This window comes from Rhinoraja longicauda, chromosome 7 (genome assembly GCF_053455715.1).
Source record: "Rhinoraja longicauda isolate Sanriku21f chromosome 7, sRhiLon1.1, whole genome shotgun sequence".
Taxonomy (NCBI): domain Eukaryota; kingdom Metazoa; phylum Chordata; class Chondrichthyes; order Rajiformes; family Arhynchobatidae; genus Rhinoraja; species Rhinoraja longicauda.
This window is the reverse complement of record NC_135959.1, coordinates 59689745-59708663: the sequence shown is the minus strand read 5'-3', so window position 1 is coordinate 59708663 and position 18919 is coordinate 59689745. Positions and strand designations below refer to the sequence as shown.

The 18919-nt window shown below is 38.7% G+C and overlaps 1 protein-coding gene across 2 annotated transcripts in view; it reads left to right on the top strand.

Moving 5' to 3' along the window:
• Window positions 1-18919, top strand: part of nox4 (NADPH oxidase 4) — a 119532-nt gene that overhangs the window by 94414 nt on the left and 6199 nt on the right. For both annotated transcript variants that reach the window (XM_078403134.1, XM_078403133.1), the window contains exons 14-16: window positions 8458-8577; window positions 13871-13979; window positions 16155-16223. In XM_078403134.1, coding sequence (XP_078259260.1) covers window positions 8458-8577; window positions 13871-13979; window positions 16155-16223 — 298 coding nt within the window. The remainder of the gene's footprint in view (window positions 1-8457; window positions 8578-13870; window positions 13980-16154; window positions 16224-18919) is intronic.

Genomic DNA, 18919 nt, shown 5'->3' with positions numbered 1-18919 from the left:
TATTTTGCAGACTAAAATATGGCATCATTAACATTGTATCAGGAACATCAGGAAATAGAAACATAGAAAAATAGGTGCAGGAGTAGGTCATTTGGCCCTTCGAGCCAGCACCACCATTCAATATGATCATGGCTGATCATCCACAATCAGTACCCCGTTCCTGCTTTTTCCCCTCAAATCCCTTGATTCCATTAACTCGAAGAGCTAAATCTAACTCTCTCTTGGAAACATCCAGTGAATTGGCCTCCACTGCCTTCTATGGCAGAGAATTCTACAGATTCACACCTCTTTGGGTGAAAATGTTTTTCCTCATCTCAGTCCTAAATGGCCTATCCCTTATTCTTAAACTGTGACCCCTGGTTCTGGACTCCCCCCATCATCGGGAACATTTTTCCTGCATCTAGCCTGTTCAATCCTTAAGAATTTTATATGTTTCCATAAGATCCCCTCTCATCCTTCTAAATTCTAGTGAATACAAACCCAGTCGACCCATTCTTTCATCATGTCAGTCCCGCCGTCCAGAGAATTAACCTGGTGAACCTGCACTGCACCCCTTCAATATCAATAATGGGACACGGGTTCTTTAAAAAAAATAAAAGTGATGATGGGAGGATATTGCAGTGATGGAAGTTCCAAGAAGAAGAAGTAATTAACGTCAACAGACTTAGAAGAACTTTAGAGACTGAGGAAGTGGATTTCATGGAGAAGATGATCCAAGAAAAAGCTTGAAGGATATGGAATGAGCCACTTTAGATGATGAGCCACATCTTGAGCAGTATTAGCTTTACTTATTGCTTCTTAAAATGTCCAGTTTAGTTATTAATGCAGGAATGAGTGATGCGAGAAAGATCTTTCTAATTCCATGTACCACATTCCTCTCCACTTTTTCTACTTGTGGTAACTTGATATGAGCTGACAGCTACCCTCTTTGTAGTTCATGACGTGTGATCAAGAACTCAATAGAAGTGTTCACAGTTCAAATCCAAGCAGACAAAGGAAAGTATGTGGTATTTTCCTGTCAGCAATCTGCTGTCCCGCTAGTCTTTTTGCCCTGCGGCTTTGCTTCCTGAACAATTATCACCTCAGCCTGTGCTCACTGAATGTTAAATAGGGCTGAGTGAATTAAGTGATGTATCAGTGAGAACAGGGAAATAATCATGGACGTGTATGTGGTGAAATCTCAAATCACAATCACAATAGACAATAGGTGCAGGAGTAGGCTATTCGGCCCTTCGAGCCAGCACCCCCATTCAATGTAATCAGGGCTGATCATTCACAATCAGTACAAAGTTCCTGCCTTCTCCCCATACCCCCTGATTCTGCTATCTTTAAGAGCTCTATCTAGCTCTCTCTTGAAAGCATCCAGAGAATTGGCCTCCACTGCCTTCTGAGGCAGAGAATTCCACAGATTTACAACTCTCTGACTGAAAAAGGTTTTCCTCATCTCCGTTCTAAATGGCCTACCCCTTATTCGTAAACTGTGGCCCCTGGTTCTGGACTCCCCGACATTGGGAACATGTTTCCTGCCTCTACCGTGTCCAATCCCTTAATAATCTTATATGTTTCAATAAGATCCCCTCTCATCCTTCTAAATTCCAGTGTATACAAGCCTAGTCACTCCAGTCTTTCAACATACGACAGTCCCGCCATTCTGGGAATTAACCTAGTGAACCTACGCTGCACGCCCTCAATAGCAAGAATATCCTTCCTCACATTTGGAGACCAAAATTGCATACAGTACTCCAGGTGCGGTCTCACTAGGGCCCTATACAACTGCAGAAGGACCTCTTTGCTCCTATACTCAACTCCTCTTGTTATAAAGGCCAACATTCCATTGGCTTTCTTCACTGCCTGCTGTACCTGCATGCTTCCTTTCAGTGACTGATGCACTAGGACACCAAGATCTCGTTGTATGTCCCCTTTACCTAATTTGACACCATTTAGATAATAATCTGCCTTCCTATTCTTACCACCAAAGTGGATAACCTCACATTTATCTACATTAAACTGCGTCTGCCATGCATCTGCCCACTCACACAACCTGTCCAAGTCACCCTGCATCCTCGTAGCATCTTCCTCACAGTTCACACTGCCACCCAGCTTTGTGTCATCTGCAAATTTGTTAATGTTACTTTTAATCCCTTCATCCAAGTCATTAATGTATATTGTAAATAGCTGTGGTCCCAACACCGAGCCTGTTAGTCTTTCAAGTTACACAATCCCTTCGTAAAACTTGCCCTCTTTCTTTTGGGACATGTTGAGGTGGAGTTACCTGATTAGGCACACTGATTAGGTGTGTATGTAACACATCTGTATTTTACTTCTGAAATGTGGTGCAATGGAACCAAAATTTACAGCCAGAGTGAAATGTGGAAGTCATACTGGAAAAAGGCATTTATTGGATGCATCTGAGGCTGAATTTCTACCCCATGTTCCTTTGCTCTTCCTATCAATGCCTTTTCAATATAACATGGCACTGACTGTTTACATTCCTATTCTAAGCATACAATTAAAGGTTCATATGAGTTCTTCAATGGTTCTTGACTCATTAATATTCATCCTCAATGCAGATTTGATCTGTCTTTATGTTTTATAATTAAATGTATTATTCAATTATGCATAACCTGTTTCAGAGGGAGCTGTGTAATGCATAATTCACAGGTATTATTTACAACTAGAAACTGTAGAAGTATTTTGGACCAAGGAATTGTTCTGCGCGTAAAGCTGGATTAACATTACACTGGGGACCAATGTGAACTTGATCAGTGTTTTCAGCTCTGGTCAAAATCTGCTTCTGTAGCATTCTCCAGCATCATTCTCCAGCATTGCATTCGATTCTTGTTACAAGCTGATTGATCATGTTGCATATACAGTGTGGCTTCCAGAAGTGCTGTACACACAAACTGTGATCCTGAATATGTTTAGCAAAGAGATTAAAAACAAAATTCCATTTTGTAGCACATAAAAGCTCAACACTACATGATTGAATTACTCAGCCTCTTAATACTGGATACTCTTTAATTTCCCTGTGGAATCAGGGTGATTAACAAAAACACCCGGCCATCCTCAAAATAATTAATATTAAGTTTACATATAGCTACACAAATGTTGAAAAAGCAGTTTTTGTATATGATTTAAAAACTGTATTGTGGCTAATAGCAAAATATAAATTGTGAACTGAGCTGTTACTCTTTCGTAATTTTGTCTATTTTGTGTTAATAACAGCAACTTATCGACCATATTTAACACAGCGCACACTTCACAGAATCACATTAAATAAAATTTGGAATCAGGCCACAAATACTGATGAAATACCAGTTAGTCAACAGCCCTGTGAAAAAAGTAGATTTTGAGAAGTGTGATAGAGGAGAATAGAGGGGCAGAGACTGAGTACAGGAAACCCACAGGTAAGGGTCCAGGTTACTGAAGTCGTGACTCCTAATAGCCGATTGAACGATAATTGAACGCACAGGAGTCTGGTAGGCTTTTTCATGCTTGGGCGTTCTTCAGGTTTCTACCCACAGATTTTATTTGGATCCTGAATAAGCAAGTATCTTAGTGAAAGCATGAATATAGCAAAATTCCTGTGAAGGGTAGGTTACAAAGAAAATATAATTTTCCAACCTCAGTGGCAAATTGGATCCATCCTCAGTCCCTCGGGCAAATTGTGTACAGCTACAAACACCTGCAAGTTGTACTCCCCTCCCAAAATTAAATCTCATGGACTTTGTTTTTGAAATTTAGTTCCATTTGTTGAAATTTAGTTCCATTAAATGCCCCGTTGGTACTGCAGTATGTCTATATGGAACTGACCACAGATACATTTACACTGCAGAATATTTTCTCTCATAACCATACAAACACTGGGGAGACTGAGATACCCTCCCATCCTTGCTGATAAGACATTTAAAAATAAACACTGGTATCACAAAATGCTGGTGTAACTCAGCGGGTCAGACGGCATCTCTGGAGAGAAGGAATGGGTGACGTCACCCATTCCTTCTCTCCAGAGATGCTGCCTGACCCGCTGAGTTACTCCAGCATTTTGTGATACCTTTGATTTGTACCAGCATCTGCAGTTATTTTCCTACTAAAAATAAACTCTTATGGAAACTGCCTTTCGTGCAATTTAGGTGGGTTTCGAACCAATACGGATTCAGAGGAGTAAAATTGGAAAGGTAGAAACAAAGAACTGCAGATGCTGGCATACCAAATTCTGAAGAAAACGTGCTGGAAAGACAGAGAAGATTTACATGATTGTTGCCAGGATCCAACAGCCTGACCCATAGGGAAAGGTTAAGGAGTGATCTTGGAGTGTAGGAAGCTGAGAGGTGATCTTAAAAAAAGTGTATAAAATCATGAGAGGAATAGAGAGGATGAATGGAGAGAGCCTTTTACCCAGAGTAGGGGAATCAAGAACCAGAGGACATACATTTAAGGTGTAGATGAGGCAGATAATTTAACAACATTTAAAAGACGTTTGACAGGAACATGGATAGGAAAGGTTGTGAGGGGTATGGGCCAAACGGAAACAGATGGGACTAGCCGTAGATGGGGCATTTTGGTCGACATGGCCAATTTGGGCCAATGGGCCTGTTTCCGTGTTGTATGACTTTATGACTCTATGACCTATTTGGTCAATGTGACCCATATGAAGGGCAATTATTCTTTTAATAATTTGTATATCACAAATAACTTTTGAGTCAGCGTGGAGAAGGAATATACATTTTCAAGTGTGACAGAAAGTGGGACACTTGCCTTATGTATGATTTAATTCAAGGAGGAATTTTAAAGGTATATGGAAAGGCATTTGGCCAAAAAAAATCAATTAATTCTGGAATATTTATGGGTGATATGCAGTAGATTTCTATTTGAAAACTGATCACTAATATTTACAGCAATCTTTAGCAAGTTTATAGAATTATTCCTGGGCCCTCCATGTTTTATCTTGTTAATGCTCTGAAGTACCTAATGTGCTCAGTGGTATTATGTATGTGAAGACATTTGGAAATCATATTTATAAAACTCAACCATAAGTTTGACCACTCTTGCCAAAGCATGTTTTCAAAATGACCCTGTAGCTTAGTTTGACACTATTTAAAAGGGACGTATCAAACCAAGTCTGAGCCCAAGAAGTCCAGTTCTTCCAAAACCAATAGACAGGTGCAAATCCTACTTCTATGCTGTGGTATACATTTGAGTTGCCTTTCCTTTCATTTGGAGATCCAAAATGAATTGTGTCCACATGTGATTTACAAATTCCAAGAGAAGAAAGGGGCAGAGGATATATGTACCCTTATCCTGATGCCTACCTTTTGTATATGATTGAATCAAGACCCATGTATGCAAATACCAAGTGTCATTATATGCTGAGAGTCACCCTATCCTCAAAGTTTCTGTGGAATGTTCCATTTAAGGGTGATGTATTCCCTTCCATTGACTCCATTTACATGCTGCCTCGGCAGGGCCATCAGCATACTCAAGGACGTGTCTCACCCTGGTCACTCCCTCTCCTCCCCACTCCCATCAGGCAAAAGGTACAGAAGTGTGACAATGCACACCTCCAGATTCAGGGACAGTTTCTTCCCACCATTTATCAGGTAACTGAACCACCCTATCAATAACTAGACAACGGTCCTGAGCTACTATCTACCTCACTGGAGACCCTTGGACTATCTTTAATCAGACTTTACTAGATTTTATCTTGCACTAAACGTCATTCCCTTTACCATGTAGCAGTACACTGTGGTTGGCTTGATTGTCATCATGTATGGTCTTTCCACTGACTAGTTGGCATGCAACAAAAACGTTTCATTGTACCTCAGTACACATGACAATAAATTAAACTAAACATTACCTGTCCTCTTGTAGAATTGTTTGTGCAAATAGACGCTCTTGACCACATATCAGTCAAGCTGCATTCCGAATAAAATGTCCTCAAGGCCCTGTGGGAAAAAGAAATAGTAGATCCTGTTCGATCATTCCCAGAATAATTTTTGTCCTTTGATGATTGAAGGTTTCTGGTAATGGGAGCTATAGCTCATCCTAACGAGATTTTCACCAAACAATCTAATAAATGAAAGAATCTAAGAACTTCTTTGATGAAGGCAGTGGTTTGTTTCACAAAAACTAACTATCTGCTTCGTTTCAAAGATACTGTGTCTATTTCTGAATACCCTCCAGCAACATGGTTAAAGTGAGTTGCAATTACGAGTTTAGTTTAGAGATTTAGTTTAGTTTAGAGATACAGCGTGGAAACAGGCCCTGCGGCCAACTGAGTCCACGCCGACCAGCCGTACCCGCACACTCACACTATCCAACACACACTAGGGACAATTTCCAATTATACCAAGCCAATGAAACTACAAACCTGTACGTCTTTGGAGTGTGGGAGGAAAACGAAGATGCCGGAGAAAACCCACACAGATCTGGGGAGAACATACAAACTCCATACAATTGAACCCGGATCTCTGGCGCTGTAAGGCAGCAACTCTACCACTGTGCCACCGTGCTGCTAGGTTCTAATTTGATGCTTTGTTCAATAGATTACTGTCTACTCTGGCAACTTGTGAATTGAAAAGAACACTTTTTCTCCAAACTGTAGAAGTTCCATTATGGGTGGTGTGCTGTGGGCTGGGGTTCTGCAATGTGACTAGTGTTGCCGGTGTTTCTTCGTGCACCATTCTCCCTAATTGCTGGACCCAACTATTTGTTTGGAGTTAGGATTGTGTTTCAGTGGTGCTTGCTTGCGAACCAAGAAGTTGTGAGGGACTATTGGCATTGCAAGTATGATATTACATTTGTGTTCCATTGTATATCATGTAGCAGAGCATTATGTAGAAAGCAGGAGTGGTTTTGGTGGTGGGATTCTTTGCATCAAACAATCTTGCCTCTTTCTTTCCTTGGGGAGGGATAGTTTCAAAGATAGAATGTATTCTTTCATTAGATTTTTTTTCTATAGAGGTTTGTCATTTTTGTCTCGTATTTAATATATCATGATGGGAAACTGAGTTTAAAAGTCCATTGGAGAAAGAATTATGTGGCTTCTGCAGGAATTGTGAGTAATGAGTATTTATCAACACAAGTACTAATCTCTAAGGCGGTTATTTTTGAGATGGTTACCCAGGCCTCTATTTCAAAGTGACAATAAATAGCAAGAATCATGGTGTTGCTATGTGGATACCAGTATGACAAAAATTGAATTATTGCATGATTTATTTCCACAATAGGCTTCATAATAATTGACAAGATAAATAATTTCCCTTCGATTGTTAATTCATCTGTACAACATCATCATGATATAGTGCATTTTGGAAATTAAACTAAGTGCTCTTGGAATTTTCCTGTTTTATTTACAATAATCTATGTGTCATTATTCTCATGGTTTATAATGGAAACTGACTGCTGTGGATTCCCCAGCAGCAAAATGCCTATAATGACACAGAAGTCCCAGCAATCCCATTGCCCTCTTTTTATTTTCTCTTACACTTGTAACGTGTTCCATCTCGCATACCCATCTACTCCCCTTTAATTAAATTCACAAGGTACTGTTCTTTGTATGGCTAAATGTACACACACAGCTTTTATTTCCCCCCCCCCCCCATCGTGCATAGTAGAGCTCAAAAAAGTACTCTTGTGGTGGGATTCGAAAGTGGAGCATCCAGGCATTTCACAGGAATGATGAGGTGTGGAAAGTTGATTGTAGGTTTGGCTCAGAATGATTATTGAGAAAACCATCAGGCAGCAGAATCGGGGTTTCAGTGTACAAATCAACACTCTTCCTGGGCCTTGCCTGACTGAACAATATTGCTTTAGCAATGAATGTCGCATGCTGTTTAATTTCACTGCTTGTGCACATGGTAAGCTCCAAAGGCCTGGAACTAAATGCACTGAATGTGCTCCTTGTCATTGTTGGGTTCACATTAAAGTTCTTAAACATTGCATTAGGCAATGAAATGTCTAGACTTGGGTTGTTTTGTTTTAAATCCAAATGCTCTACCTGGAATAGAAGAAAAGAATGTGCTTTTCATGAGGCGAGGGATGATTCCTTGCTTTACAATAAATTAAGTGTCATTGACCTATTGTCCTGGTCGAAATGAGGAAAAGCTAAATCTCTTTCTGATGCATTCTGCAGTTGTAAATGGGTTCATGTTCATTTAGTAGCAAACCTGTTTATGAATGTAAGACATCCATTGACCGGAATTCAGGCAAAATCAATGAAACTCCTCTTAAAAATCTATTGGGAAGAACCATGAAGTGTAATAGGCCACAATTCATATACCAGGGTGTTGAGGTATTGGAGTGACCCCTTTTGCTTCAGTACTAAATACACTATTGTACGTGAAAATGCACTATATAGTTCATTTGGATTAAAAGTCAAAACACTTTTCAACACCCTGGTATATTTATATCTGTTATTGTTTATGGAGAAAAATCGACTTGGTTTTGTTTTAACAGGTTATATATTGATGGTCCGTTTGGGAGTCCATCAGAGGAAGTCTTCAACTATGAGGTTAGCCTTTGTGTGGCCGGTGGTATTGGAGTGACCCCTTTTGCTTCAGTACTAAATACACTATTGTACGTGCATTTTCTTTCTGTCTGACCGTTTTGTTCATGTATTCATGAGTAATAAAGGACTTTATTGTACTAACCTAGTGCTAGTGAAGAAATGGAAATGAAGTATTGACATTATTTAAATGTATCTCAAGAGCAAATATTCCTGTTCAAAGCATTGATAATATTTATTGTATTTGCTTTTGGTCTTCTCCACTGTGGCTTATAAGTATATTGAGGTCTGGGATTCTTCTGTTAATATTTGATTGTGGCATAACTTTCTATCCTAAATTTTTAATGAAACTTTTAAGTAATGAAAATATTGTTTTATATTCTAAAACTGCAACTGTAAAAGCTGCCATTGAAAAATGTACAGTCACTTTTGCATTCCTCAGATTCAGATATCAAATACAATGACCTGCAACAGTTTTGTGTTGAATGTCAGTAACTGGAAATAGGAACACGTGACATGTAATCTCCCCCTCTCTGGTTCCCAAACATTTTCACTTCCCTTCCCATTCCCATACTGGCCTTTCTGACCTGTGTCTCCTCCACTGTCAGAGTGAAGCCACATGCAAATTGGATGAACAGCACCTCATATTTTGCTTGGGCAGATAACAATCCAGCAGTATGAACGTTGATTTCTCAAATTTCAAGTAGCTCCTGCACACCTCCCTCCCCTTCTCCCTCCCCCACCCCCACCCTGTACTTCCCACTAGTTCCACTGTTCGCATCCATGTTTCCCTGTCGTTAGCACATCTTCCCCAGCCAACAATAGGCCATTATGGACTGCACCTTGAGGTCATTTTTTGCTGGCCATGTTTTGCTCTTTTCTTTTCTCACCTCCATCTTTCAGTCTGAAGAAGGGTTCCAACCTGTAATGTCACCTATTCCTTTTCTCCAGAGATGCTGTCTGACCCGCTGAGTTACTCCAGCATTTAGTGTCTATCTTAAGTATAAAGCAGCATCTATAGATTTTTCCTGCAGAAGTGAAATGTATTTGGCTTGTTTTTCATTGTAAACCCGAAATTCTGGCACTGTATTTATATAGTTTATTTTCTAGTTTGGGTTACTGTGTCAAAAATGTAGGATCAAACACAGTCAAATAAATAATATATTAAATTTTGGTCCAAAACTTGTAATCAAATTAGATTGATTACTTTGGTATGGGACAAAAAAAAATGCCATTTAGCCTTTAAGGTGCATGGAGTACAATTATCAATGATGCAGATACTATTCTTCATACCAGACCAGCCAATTGTTAGCCCGCAGGCAAGCTTGTTCACTTAACTTCAAAATCTTCTACTTCTGCCTTGAGATCCCAGTATTCTTGAACATAATGAGGCCTGTGAGGTGGAATTTTAGGCAAGATGTAAGATGCATTATGCAAAATAATTCTGCTGAACCCTGTCAAATTCATTGCTGGAACAATACAGTTGTCTGGTCCAATAATTCCCCCATTCAAAATGTTCAGTGTATGGCATAATATTGAGATGAGAGAAAAGGACCTGCAAACCCTTAGTTTCTGGTGGCTAGAATGTTAGCAATTAGTGGACACAATGTAAAATATTGGCAAAAATATTTCAGCTACAGAAACGGGGGCACTTTTTTTTCACAATGACTACTATAAGGTGGATTGCACATCCAGTGGTCCTTTCTATAAAGGGAATTGTGTGTACTTGAAAGACGAAAATTTTACAGAGCCATGAAGAATGTGGAATTCATTGGATAATGAGACAGGAAGGGCTGAATGATCACCTTCCACACTATGATTCCATACAGATAAGGTCCAAAAATAAAACAATAACAAATAGTTTACTTGAGTATGTTCTAGGGTTGACAAGGTAGGGTGCAAGTTTAATACATCACTCTCTTTAATCAGGATTTTCTCCTAAATTTTATTAAAGACATCATAAATGGATAGATTTTGCTCACCATCTAGCATCAAGCTGAAGAACAAGTCTTTTGTTCACCCCTAATACCCTGCAATGAAAGATAATAAATGAAAAAAATTGCAAAACAATTAGACGGTAATGATCCCTTTAAAAACGTAGTTTCCATATGTATTCATTAATACAGGTTACTTTGATATGACAAATACTGTAACATTCTAATAACAGTTAACCAAATAGGTTGATTAAAAAGTATAATCTGCGAGAAATGCAGTTATTTGGAAACATGGCTCTGATATTTCCACTTTTGTTTAATAGGATAGTAAAGTTATTTATCTGTCTGATACAATAAACTATATTAAGAAAAAAGATAGGCTCTCTCCTGTAACCGTTATAATGAAAAATAAATTGAGATTTGAGTTTTGAATATGGGACGGAAAGACAATGATGCCATTGCATTTTATCACAGGAAATATTGAGTATAAAATCAACGTGTAAAAGTCCACAGGAATACCATTAATGGGAACTCTGCAGTTATGAGCTCTGCGGTAGATTCAGATAGGACAATGCAGATTCACTGAAGCATTTTTTTGAAATAGAAATGTCAAGGAAGATATGTGAACTTGAGTTTTTACTTTGTTCAATGCAAATCATGGATAATAAAATGGAAGTGTTTAAAATTGTGATGAATCAGATTGTCTCATGGTAGGTGGTCTGGAACAAAGGGCCGACAGAACAAAATTAAGTTAAAATATTTTAGAAAAGAGGCCAACATAAACTGTTAACATGTGATGGCATGAAACTCACTTCAAAAATTAATTATCGAGGCAGAAACTATGCGAGCATTTAAGATCAACAGATAAAGCCAGGAAGAAAAAGCATGAAGTGATGTGGATAATTAGAACTATTTATTTACATGAAAGTCACATACATATACTAAGCTGATTCACCTGTCTTGAGGCTGAAATAAATATATGTTTCTATGTAAGATGGTAGCTGTCAGTGCTTCATCCTTTACCTCAAGGTGAAGCCAAGGCAGATAGGTGCATCTGCCCTTTCTTCCACCTGTTAACTCATGGCAACCTAATTAGAGCTCTTTTGAAAACTCAAATTATATCAAACTAAGTTGAATTGACATCTCTGGATATCATCTTGGATAGCATCCATTAACATTTCAGCTTCAATTATTCAATCTAATTTAGCACAAAGTAAAATTTGTAGTTGACCGTTGTGCTAACTGAACAAAAAGAATAGCAGTTTCAATAGATCTAATTTTGGGAGTTCATCACACAGCTATACTCTATATCAGTATTTATTGCAAGTGACTGAGTAGGAATTACTGCTATACTGGCTGGATGGTCACTAACAAGATTATTTAATGAAAGTTTGGTTGATAATCAATGAAAAATTAACTAAAAATCATTCATATTAAATTATTAGTTACTTTGTTAAAATAACAAGACACTGACAGATCTAGTATGGATTACTTCTCTAAATCTTGCAGTGTTTTTTCTGGTCTCATGACTATTATTATTTTAACAAAGTAACTAATAATTTAATATGAATGATTTTTAGTTAATTTTATATTGATTATCAATCAAACTTTCATTGAATAATCTTGTTAGTAATCATCAGCCAGTATAGGAAAACAATCTGTGTAGGAAGGAACATCAGAGGCTGGTTTACACTGAAACTAGACACAAAAAGCTGGAGTAACTCAGTGAGACCCTCGACCCGAAATGTCACCTATTCCTTTTCTCCAGAGATGCTGCCTGACCCACTGAGTTACTCCAGTATGTTGTGTCCATCTTTAAGAAAACAATCTGCGTGTACCATGCAGTTTGAAAGCTAGAATAATTTTATGTAATAGTATGCAATTTTATTGGAACTTTGTTGTTATGATTGAATTGCAAAAAGACTTGGCTTGTTCAGTGTTAAAATATACTTTATAATATCGCAATTGTGGCTCCTTGAATTGGCAGTTGAGCACTTAAAGCAAACATCAACCTATATATTTAGAAGGCTCATTGAGGTCAAGGAATATCACACCCAAAATATATTTAACATTTATATATAATCATTGTAGAACTGGATTTATCTCTAAAAGATTATACATCTGATCTCTGACTTTTAAGAACAAGTAACTTTATCATGGATAATTTAAGTAACCCTTTTAAAAAAAAATAGACCAAAGCATACATATTGCACTATCCTTGTGCAGGATATATTGCACAGTCATCCATTTAGGCAAGGATGCTTCCTTTGTGTAGTTAATTAGTCAGGTAGTGGAATTTTGGCAGTTTACCAAAGTAAGTGGAGCTTGCAGGTGAGAGAAAAAAATAGAACCAATTAATTTGCGTGTTTGCACATTTGCTCTCATTTTGGTTGCTGTGTTCACCAACAAAAAACTAGGAACGAGTTCCTTGTGTATCCCTGAAACAGAGAATAATGGATGTGTGATAACTGTAAACAATGTAAGAAGGGAAGAAAACAATAGCATAAGGCTCCTTATGGACTTTTAGGAAGGAGTTAACTAAATTGTTAGACTCTAAAGGAATGAATTTTAGAGAATTCTGAAGCCACTGAGTTGACATTGAATTGAGTTGACATACAAAGGCAGCTAGAAACAAGTACCCTGCTGCAATAAACCCACCCCTGCCTCCGATTATATCATACCTTGACCTTGAAAGTAATGATTAAGAACGTATTCCAGCAATAACATGTAAGCAAGGAAATAAATATTTTTTTAATGCTATAAACAAAGTATTATTTTGTGATGCTTGGTTGCTGACTAATAAGCTAGTTTCAGCCTTGTTTCATGCAGCGAGTCCCTTTATGCACAATTAGGGAATCACATCTTGTGTCATATCAGCAAATATGGAGTCTCTCTCTGCTCATTTGTGCAAGGTTCAATTTGCTTAAATTAAATAATCTTGCTGTTCATCCACTGGAAAACCAGACAACCTATCTAAGCTCCTGCACCCATGAAATTCAAAATAGTTTTATTTGGTCAATGGTCGATGAATATTAATCGTAATTTTAACATAATTGGCAAAGGGCATTAATCTAATTTTTCTGTTGTGCAATTTAAAAAAAAAATTAGAGTGAAATGTTGTTAACTAATTCAATGGTAATTTTCAAAAGGGAACTAAATGCACACATGGCAAAGACATACAAAGTATGGTCAAGGGAAAAGACTGAGTGTGTGCAAATAATTGGATATCTCCATCAAAGGGCCAGAGAAAATACATTATGCTGAATGTGCATCTGCTATGTTTATTAGATTCAATGAAATATAGGACAGTTTGTTCATGCATTGAGATCTCAGACTGCAATTTGGACATTCCAGATCTCTTGGATGTTTTGAAACTATTTGAAATCTCATTGATGGTTCGACTTTAACCAATTTTGTTCCGTTTTTGCAGAATTGATTGGAAGCAATATAAGCTCAGACGGCTTTACCTAATTTGGGTGTGCAGGGAAATTCAATCCTTCCTCTGGTTTGCGGATCTGTTATGCATCTTACATAACAAGGTAAGAATAAGTAGCAAACAAATATGTATGTTTGTAATGTACATGGGTAAAACCACCAATAGGCTCAGAACCATTGCGGTTTTCAAAGATGATGCCAGATTGTACATTTTGGAGAGCAGACACTCAAATCTAAAATAAAATTAAAAAATGATGGGAAAATTCAGCAAGTCAAGCAACATCAATAGAGAGGAAAATGGAGATAACATTTCAGGTTGATAACATCAGGAGAATTGGAAATATTTAGAAAATAGGCATGTTTTATAATTAGATTTAACAAAATGCGTAAAACCAGAACAAAATTTAAACTAATGAATCAAAAAAGGCAGGACCGATCTGAACTATCTTTCCAATTCATATTGTATAAAATTAGTATAAGAAAATAACTGCAGATGCTGGTACAAATTGATTTATTCACAAAATGCTGGAGTAACTCAGCAGGTCAGGCAGCATCTGAAGAAGGGTCTCGACCCGAAACGTCACCCATTCCTTCTCTCCCGAGATGCTGCCTGACCTGCTGAGTTACTCCAGCATTTTGTATAAAATTAGTTTTTGTAGTAGGCCTTATCGATTAGAAATATAGATATTTGCTGCACTATTGATTAGATTAATGTGTCTTATTTTATTAGAAAGATTTTAAAATAATCAGAATTTCATTGTTCGGCTTTCACCCCTTTGTTCATTCAGTTAAACAGTCATCTTAACAGACATTAGCTTACATTTTTTTAATTGCTCCATTTATGAGTGGCACAAGTGGTGTTGCTGTTTCACTGCTTCAGCACCCTGGGTTCAAACCTGACCTCATGCGATGTGTGTAGAGTTTGTATATTCTCGCTATGGTTACATGGGTTTCCCTGAGGGCCTCCAGTTTCTTTCCACATCCCAATGATGTATTGGTTAGTAGGCTAACTGGCTATTGTAAACTACTCCGGTTGTAGGAGAATCGGAAAGAGAATAGCTCGCAGGGAAAATAAGTGGTGGAATAGGACTGAAAGGAATGCTCTGGGAGCTGGCATAGCTCGATGGGATGCAATGCCCTCATCTGTGTCTTAAGGAAATATGATAAATAAATAAATCGGAATGCATGACATATGATCACATTACTCCATCTGATCTGGCAGATCTTGTTCAATGATCTGGCAGATCTTGTTCAATGATCTGGCAGATCTTGTGAGAAGAAATCTTGTTCAATGTAATCATGGTGAATAGACAAGATTTTGCTCATTGCCCATTTCTTCTGATCCCATGATATAAATTTATCTTGATGTGCTGACCATCAATCTCAGACAGTGGCAGGGAAATTGGCTTTAAGGAGACTGAGACCAGTTTATGGCAGAGTAGAGGCATAGACGAAGCAGAATATATTTGGTATAAGTATTTATTTTGATGTCCGTTAGTAAAACATCAGGGCACCATGTCCACAGACATTTTGAATTCAATGATAACTTTAAATATCAAGGATAGTCCCAGCTTTAAGGAATGCCAACCTGGGTGGGTGGAGCACTAGTGACCAAACAGCTGAGTAAAAATTAACCTCAATTATCATAACAACTAACTGCTTCTTAGATTATGGGGAAGGTGAAAGGAATCAAAAATGCTGAATTTGTGCATTGACTATGGGATAGATGGGGTTTAAGTTCATTTTATAGACCAACTGATGTTGGGGGTTTGTTATTCCTATTCCTGGAGAATGACTCCTCCCATCAGATGAGTAGTGGGAGATCAGAATCTATCGTTGTCCTGAAGCGCACTGTTGGTCGTGCTGTCCAACAGTTTTTAAGGGGACTTTTGGGGGTGTGGGTTGTGTTACCAGCTTCGGGCAGCACAGCTGCTTGGATCATTGTGCGGAAAGGAACTGCAGATGCTGTATTAAACTGGAGATAGACACAAAAGGCTGAAGTAACAAAGGGTCAGGCAGCATCCCTGGAGAAAAGGAATGGGTGACCCGTCCCGACCCGAAACGTCACGCATTCCTTTTCTCCAGAGACGCTGCTTGACCCGCTGAGTTACTGTAGCTTTTTTGGGTCTATGCTTGGATCTTTCATCATTTTAGCAATCTCATGATGTATCGTTAAGGAGCATTATGCTTTTCCAGGTTATTCAATTAAACATGCTTAAATGGAAGGGAAATTGCTGGGACCTCCATTGATTTTGACTGGGCCATTTTTCAATTCCTAGCTATGGCAGGAGAACCGTCCAGACTACTTGAACGTCCAGCTGTATCTCAGTCAAACAGATGGGTTGCAGGTAATTTAGTTGTTAGCTTCTGCATGCCTATACTCTTCTAATTAACCTCATTGTATATCTGAATATCACTGTACCTTAATTGGTACACGTGACAATAAAAGACCTATGAAACCTTTGTATTGTTCCTCAACAATTTCCTTTCTCTTGGAAATCAATTAAAATTCTTCACCCTTCATTTTAATGATTTAATTTATATATTTTTTAATCATAATGAAATTAGTTCTATTCAATGATTTATGTTTTTGTTATGCTCATTACCGTTAATGAGAATTAATTACTCCAATTAGGTGCCAAGAAAAGGTCAATGTTAAATATAAATCTTTTGATTAAGAAGACTATACAGGTTCAGGACCAATTCCTTCCCGACGGCCATTCGGCTATTAAACACTACAACCTCAAATAAGCTCTGAACTACATAGACCATCATTGTTATTACTGCACTATTATTGTTTGTTTATTTATGTTGTGTGTATATACATATATATATATGGGGGTATTTGTGAGTATGTGTATGTATACACACATTGATCTTTTTTCTGTCTCGTTTATTATATTGTTTACAGTGTACTATGTTTACACATTCTGTTGTGCTGCTGCAAGTAAGAATCTCATTGTTCTATCTGGGACATATGACAATGAAACACTCTTGACAATTAGAGAGTAATGAATACACGTTTCCATAGGAGTATCCTTCCCAACATGAAATTACGAAGAGCTGTTTAGATCTCTCGATGTTCTCAGATTTGGTGTGAAGAAAGCTCCCTTACATTATTCTGCTGTTCATATTCACTCTGAGCACATTAGGGTTATTGTTAATCAATGCCAAATTAATCAAAGTCAAGAGTGTTTATTGTCATATTCACTGTTTAAAGTCTTCTACTTTCCGGGCATAAAGTGTTTCCAAATACACAGGACATGATGTAAAAAATCCAAAGTGCCAAATGTCAACTTGCTCCCGGTGGTGACGGGAGGCTTATGCACTCACCTATGCTCCTCCGATGTTGAGAAAGGCTGAGCAGACACGTCATTGGGGTTATCAAATGGGCACCTACTTTCACCCACTCCATCCCCCCTGAACCCCCTCCTTCCCCCCCCCCCCCACTCACCGACTTCATCCCCCCTCAACCCTCCTGCTTCCCTTCCCCCCTCACCCACAATGGGTTTGTCCGGAATGCCCCCCCCCCTCATTGGCCACTACTCTCGTCACTCTGTCGGGTCCCGCCCCCGGCGGTCATCGTGCTCCCCCCCCCCCTCATTGGCCGGCTCTCCCATCACTCGTGCGAACCCATTGTGACGTCAAACGTGTCTGACGGCCAGGGACTTGGAAAAGTTAATTTTTAAACTTAAAAATGTCTCTAATTTTAAAAATATAAGACCAATTTGAATGAAACTTGCATTACGGTGACCATGGTGAGTAAGGTGGTCCTAAAATTGTCTCGCTATCGTGTGACAGGGGCACAAAAATAAGGACGGATCAAACAAACAAGATGAGTTTTAAAGATGGATGGATGGATGGATGGATGGATGGAAGTTAGTTAGTTAGTTAGTTAGTTAGTTAGTTAGTTAGTTAGTTAGTTAGTTAGTTAGTTAGTTTCCAGTTTGCCTCTGTTGTCTTTCCTAAATATTGCAGTGACAGAACTTATTTTCCAATCTGCAAACCAAGAGAACTTTGAAGGATTATAATATAGACATCTGTCATGTTCTCATTTACTTATTTTAAAAGCTTGGGAAGGAACTGTCTGGATTTGGAGAGGTGTCATTCTTTGTTGTGAACACGTTCGCCTGATCTGGTATTTCACTTACACAAGCTTAGTTTCCTTATGATTAAAAAAATGGGCCTCCTTCATTGCCAGAGGTCACATGCAAACTGAAGGAAGAGCACCTTGTATTCAACTTAGCTTAGATTACAACCCAATGGTGTGAACACTGGAATTCTCCAAAGTATGGTAAACAACCTCCCCCTTTTCCCTTCCTTTTTGTTTCCCCCTCTCTTCCCTGTGCTCCACCCAGATGTGCACCCATTTCTCCTTTCCACCTATATTCCTCCTCTGGCTTCTCATTTCATTACTCTTCTATCCACAGCGACTGATCCTGCATTTTTTGCCTTTTCACCTCTGGACTTTGTTGAACCATCTGCCAATTAATTCCCCCTCATCTGTACCCACCTATCACTTGTCAGACTTTGTCTCACCCTCAACTCCCCCAGCTTTCTTCCCCAACTACGTAGAGTCTGTAAAAGGGTTGTGACCAGAATCAACACCTGCCCATGGTCTCCAGAGATGCTGCTTGACCCGCTGAATTGCTTCAGCGCTTTGTCTCACTCAGTTAAATAATGTTTGCAAGACTCTTGTAGGTGTAGATGCAAGAGTGTGCAGATGCTAGAATCTTGAGCAAAACCCAAATGAAGGATCCCGACAAACAGCAGTCCATTTTCCTCCACAGGTGCTGCCTGTCCTACTGAGTTTTCTCCAGCATTTTATTTTATACTTCTAGGTTTAGTTCCGTTTAGAGATACAGCGCGGAAACAGGCCCTTCGGCAGACTGAGACCGTGATCCCCGTACTAGCACTATCCTACACATTACATTATTTTACCTGTAAGTTTTTGGAGGAAACCGGAGCTCCCAGGGAAATCGCACGAGCTCATGGGGAGAATGTACAAACTCCCATAGTCGGGATTGAACCTGGGTCTCTGATG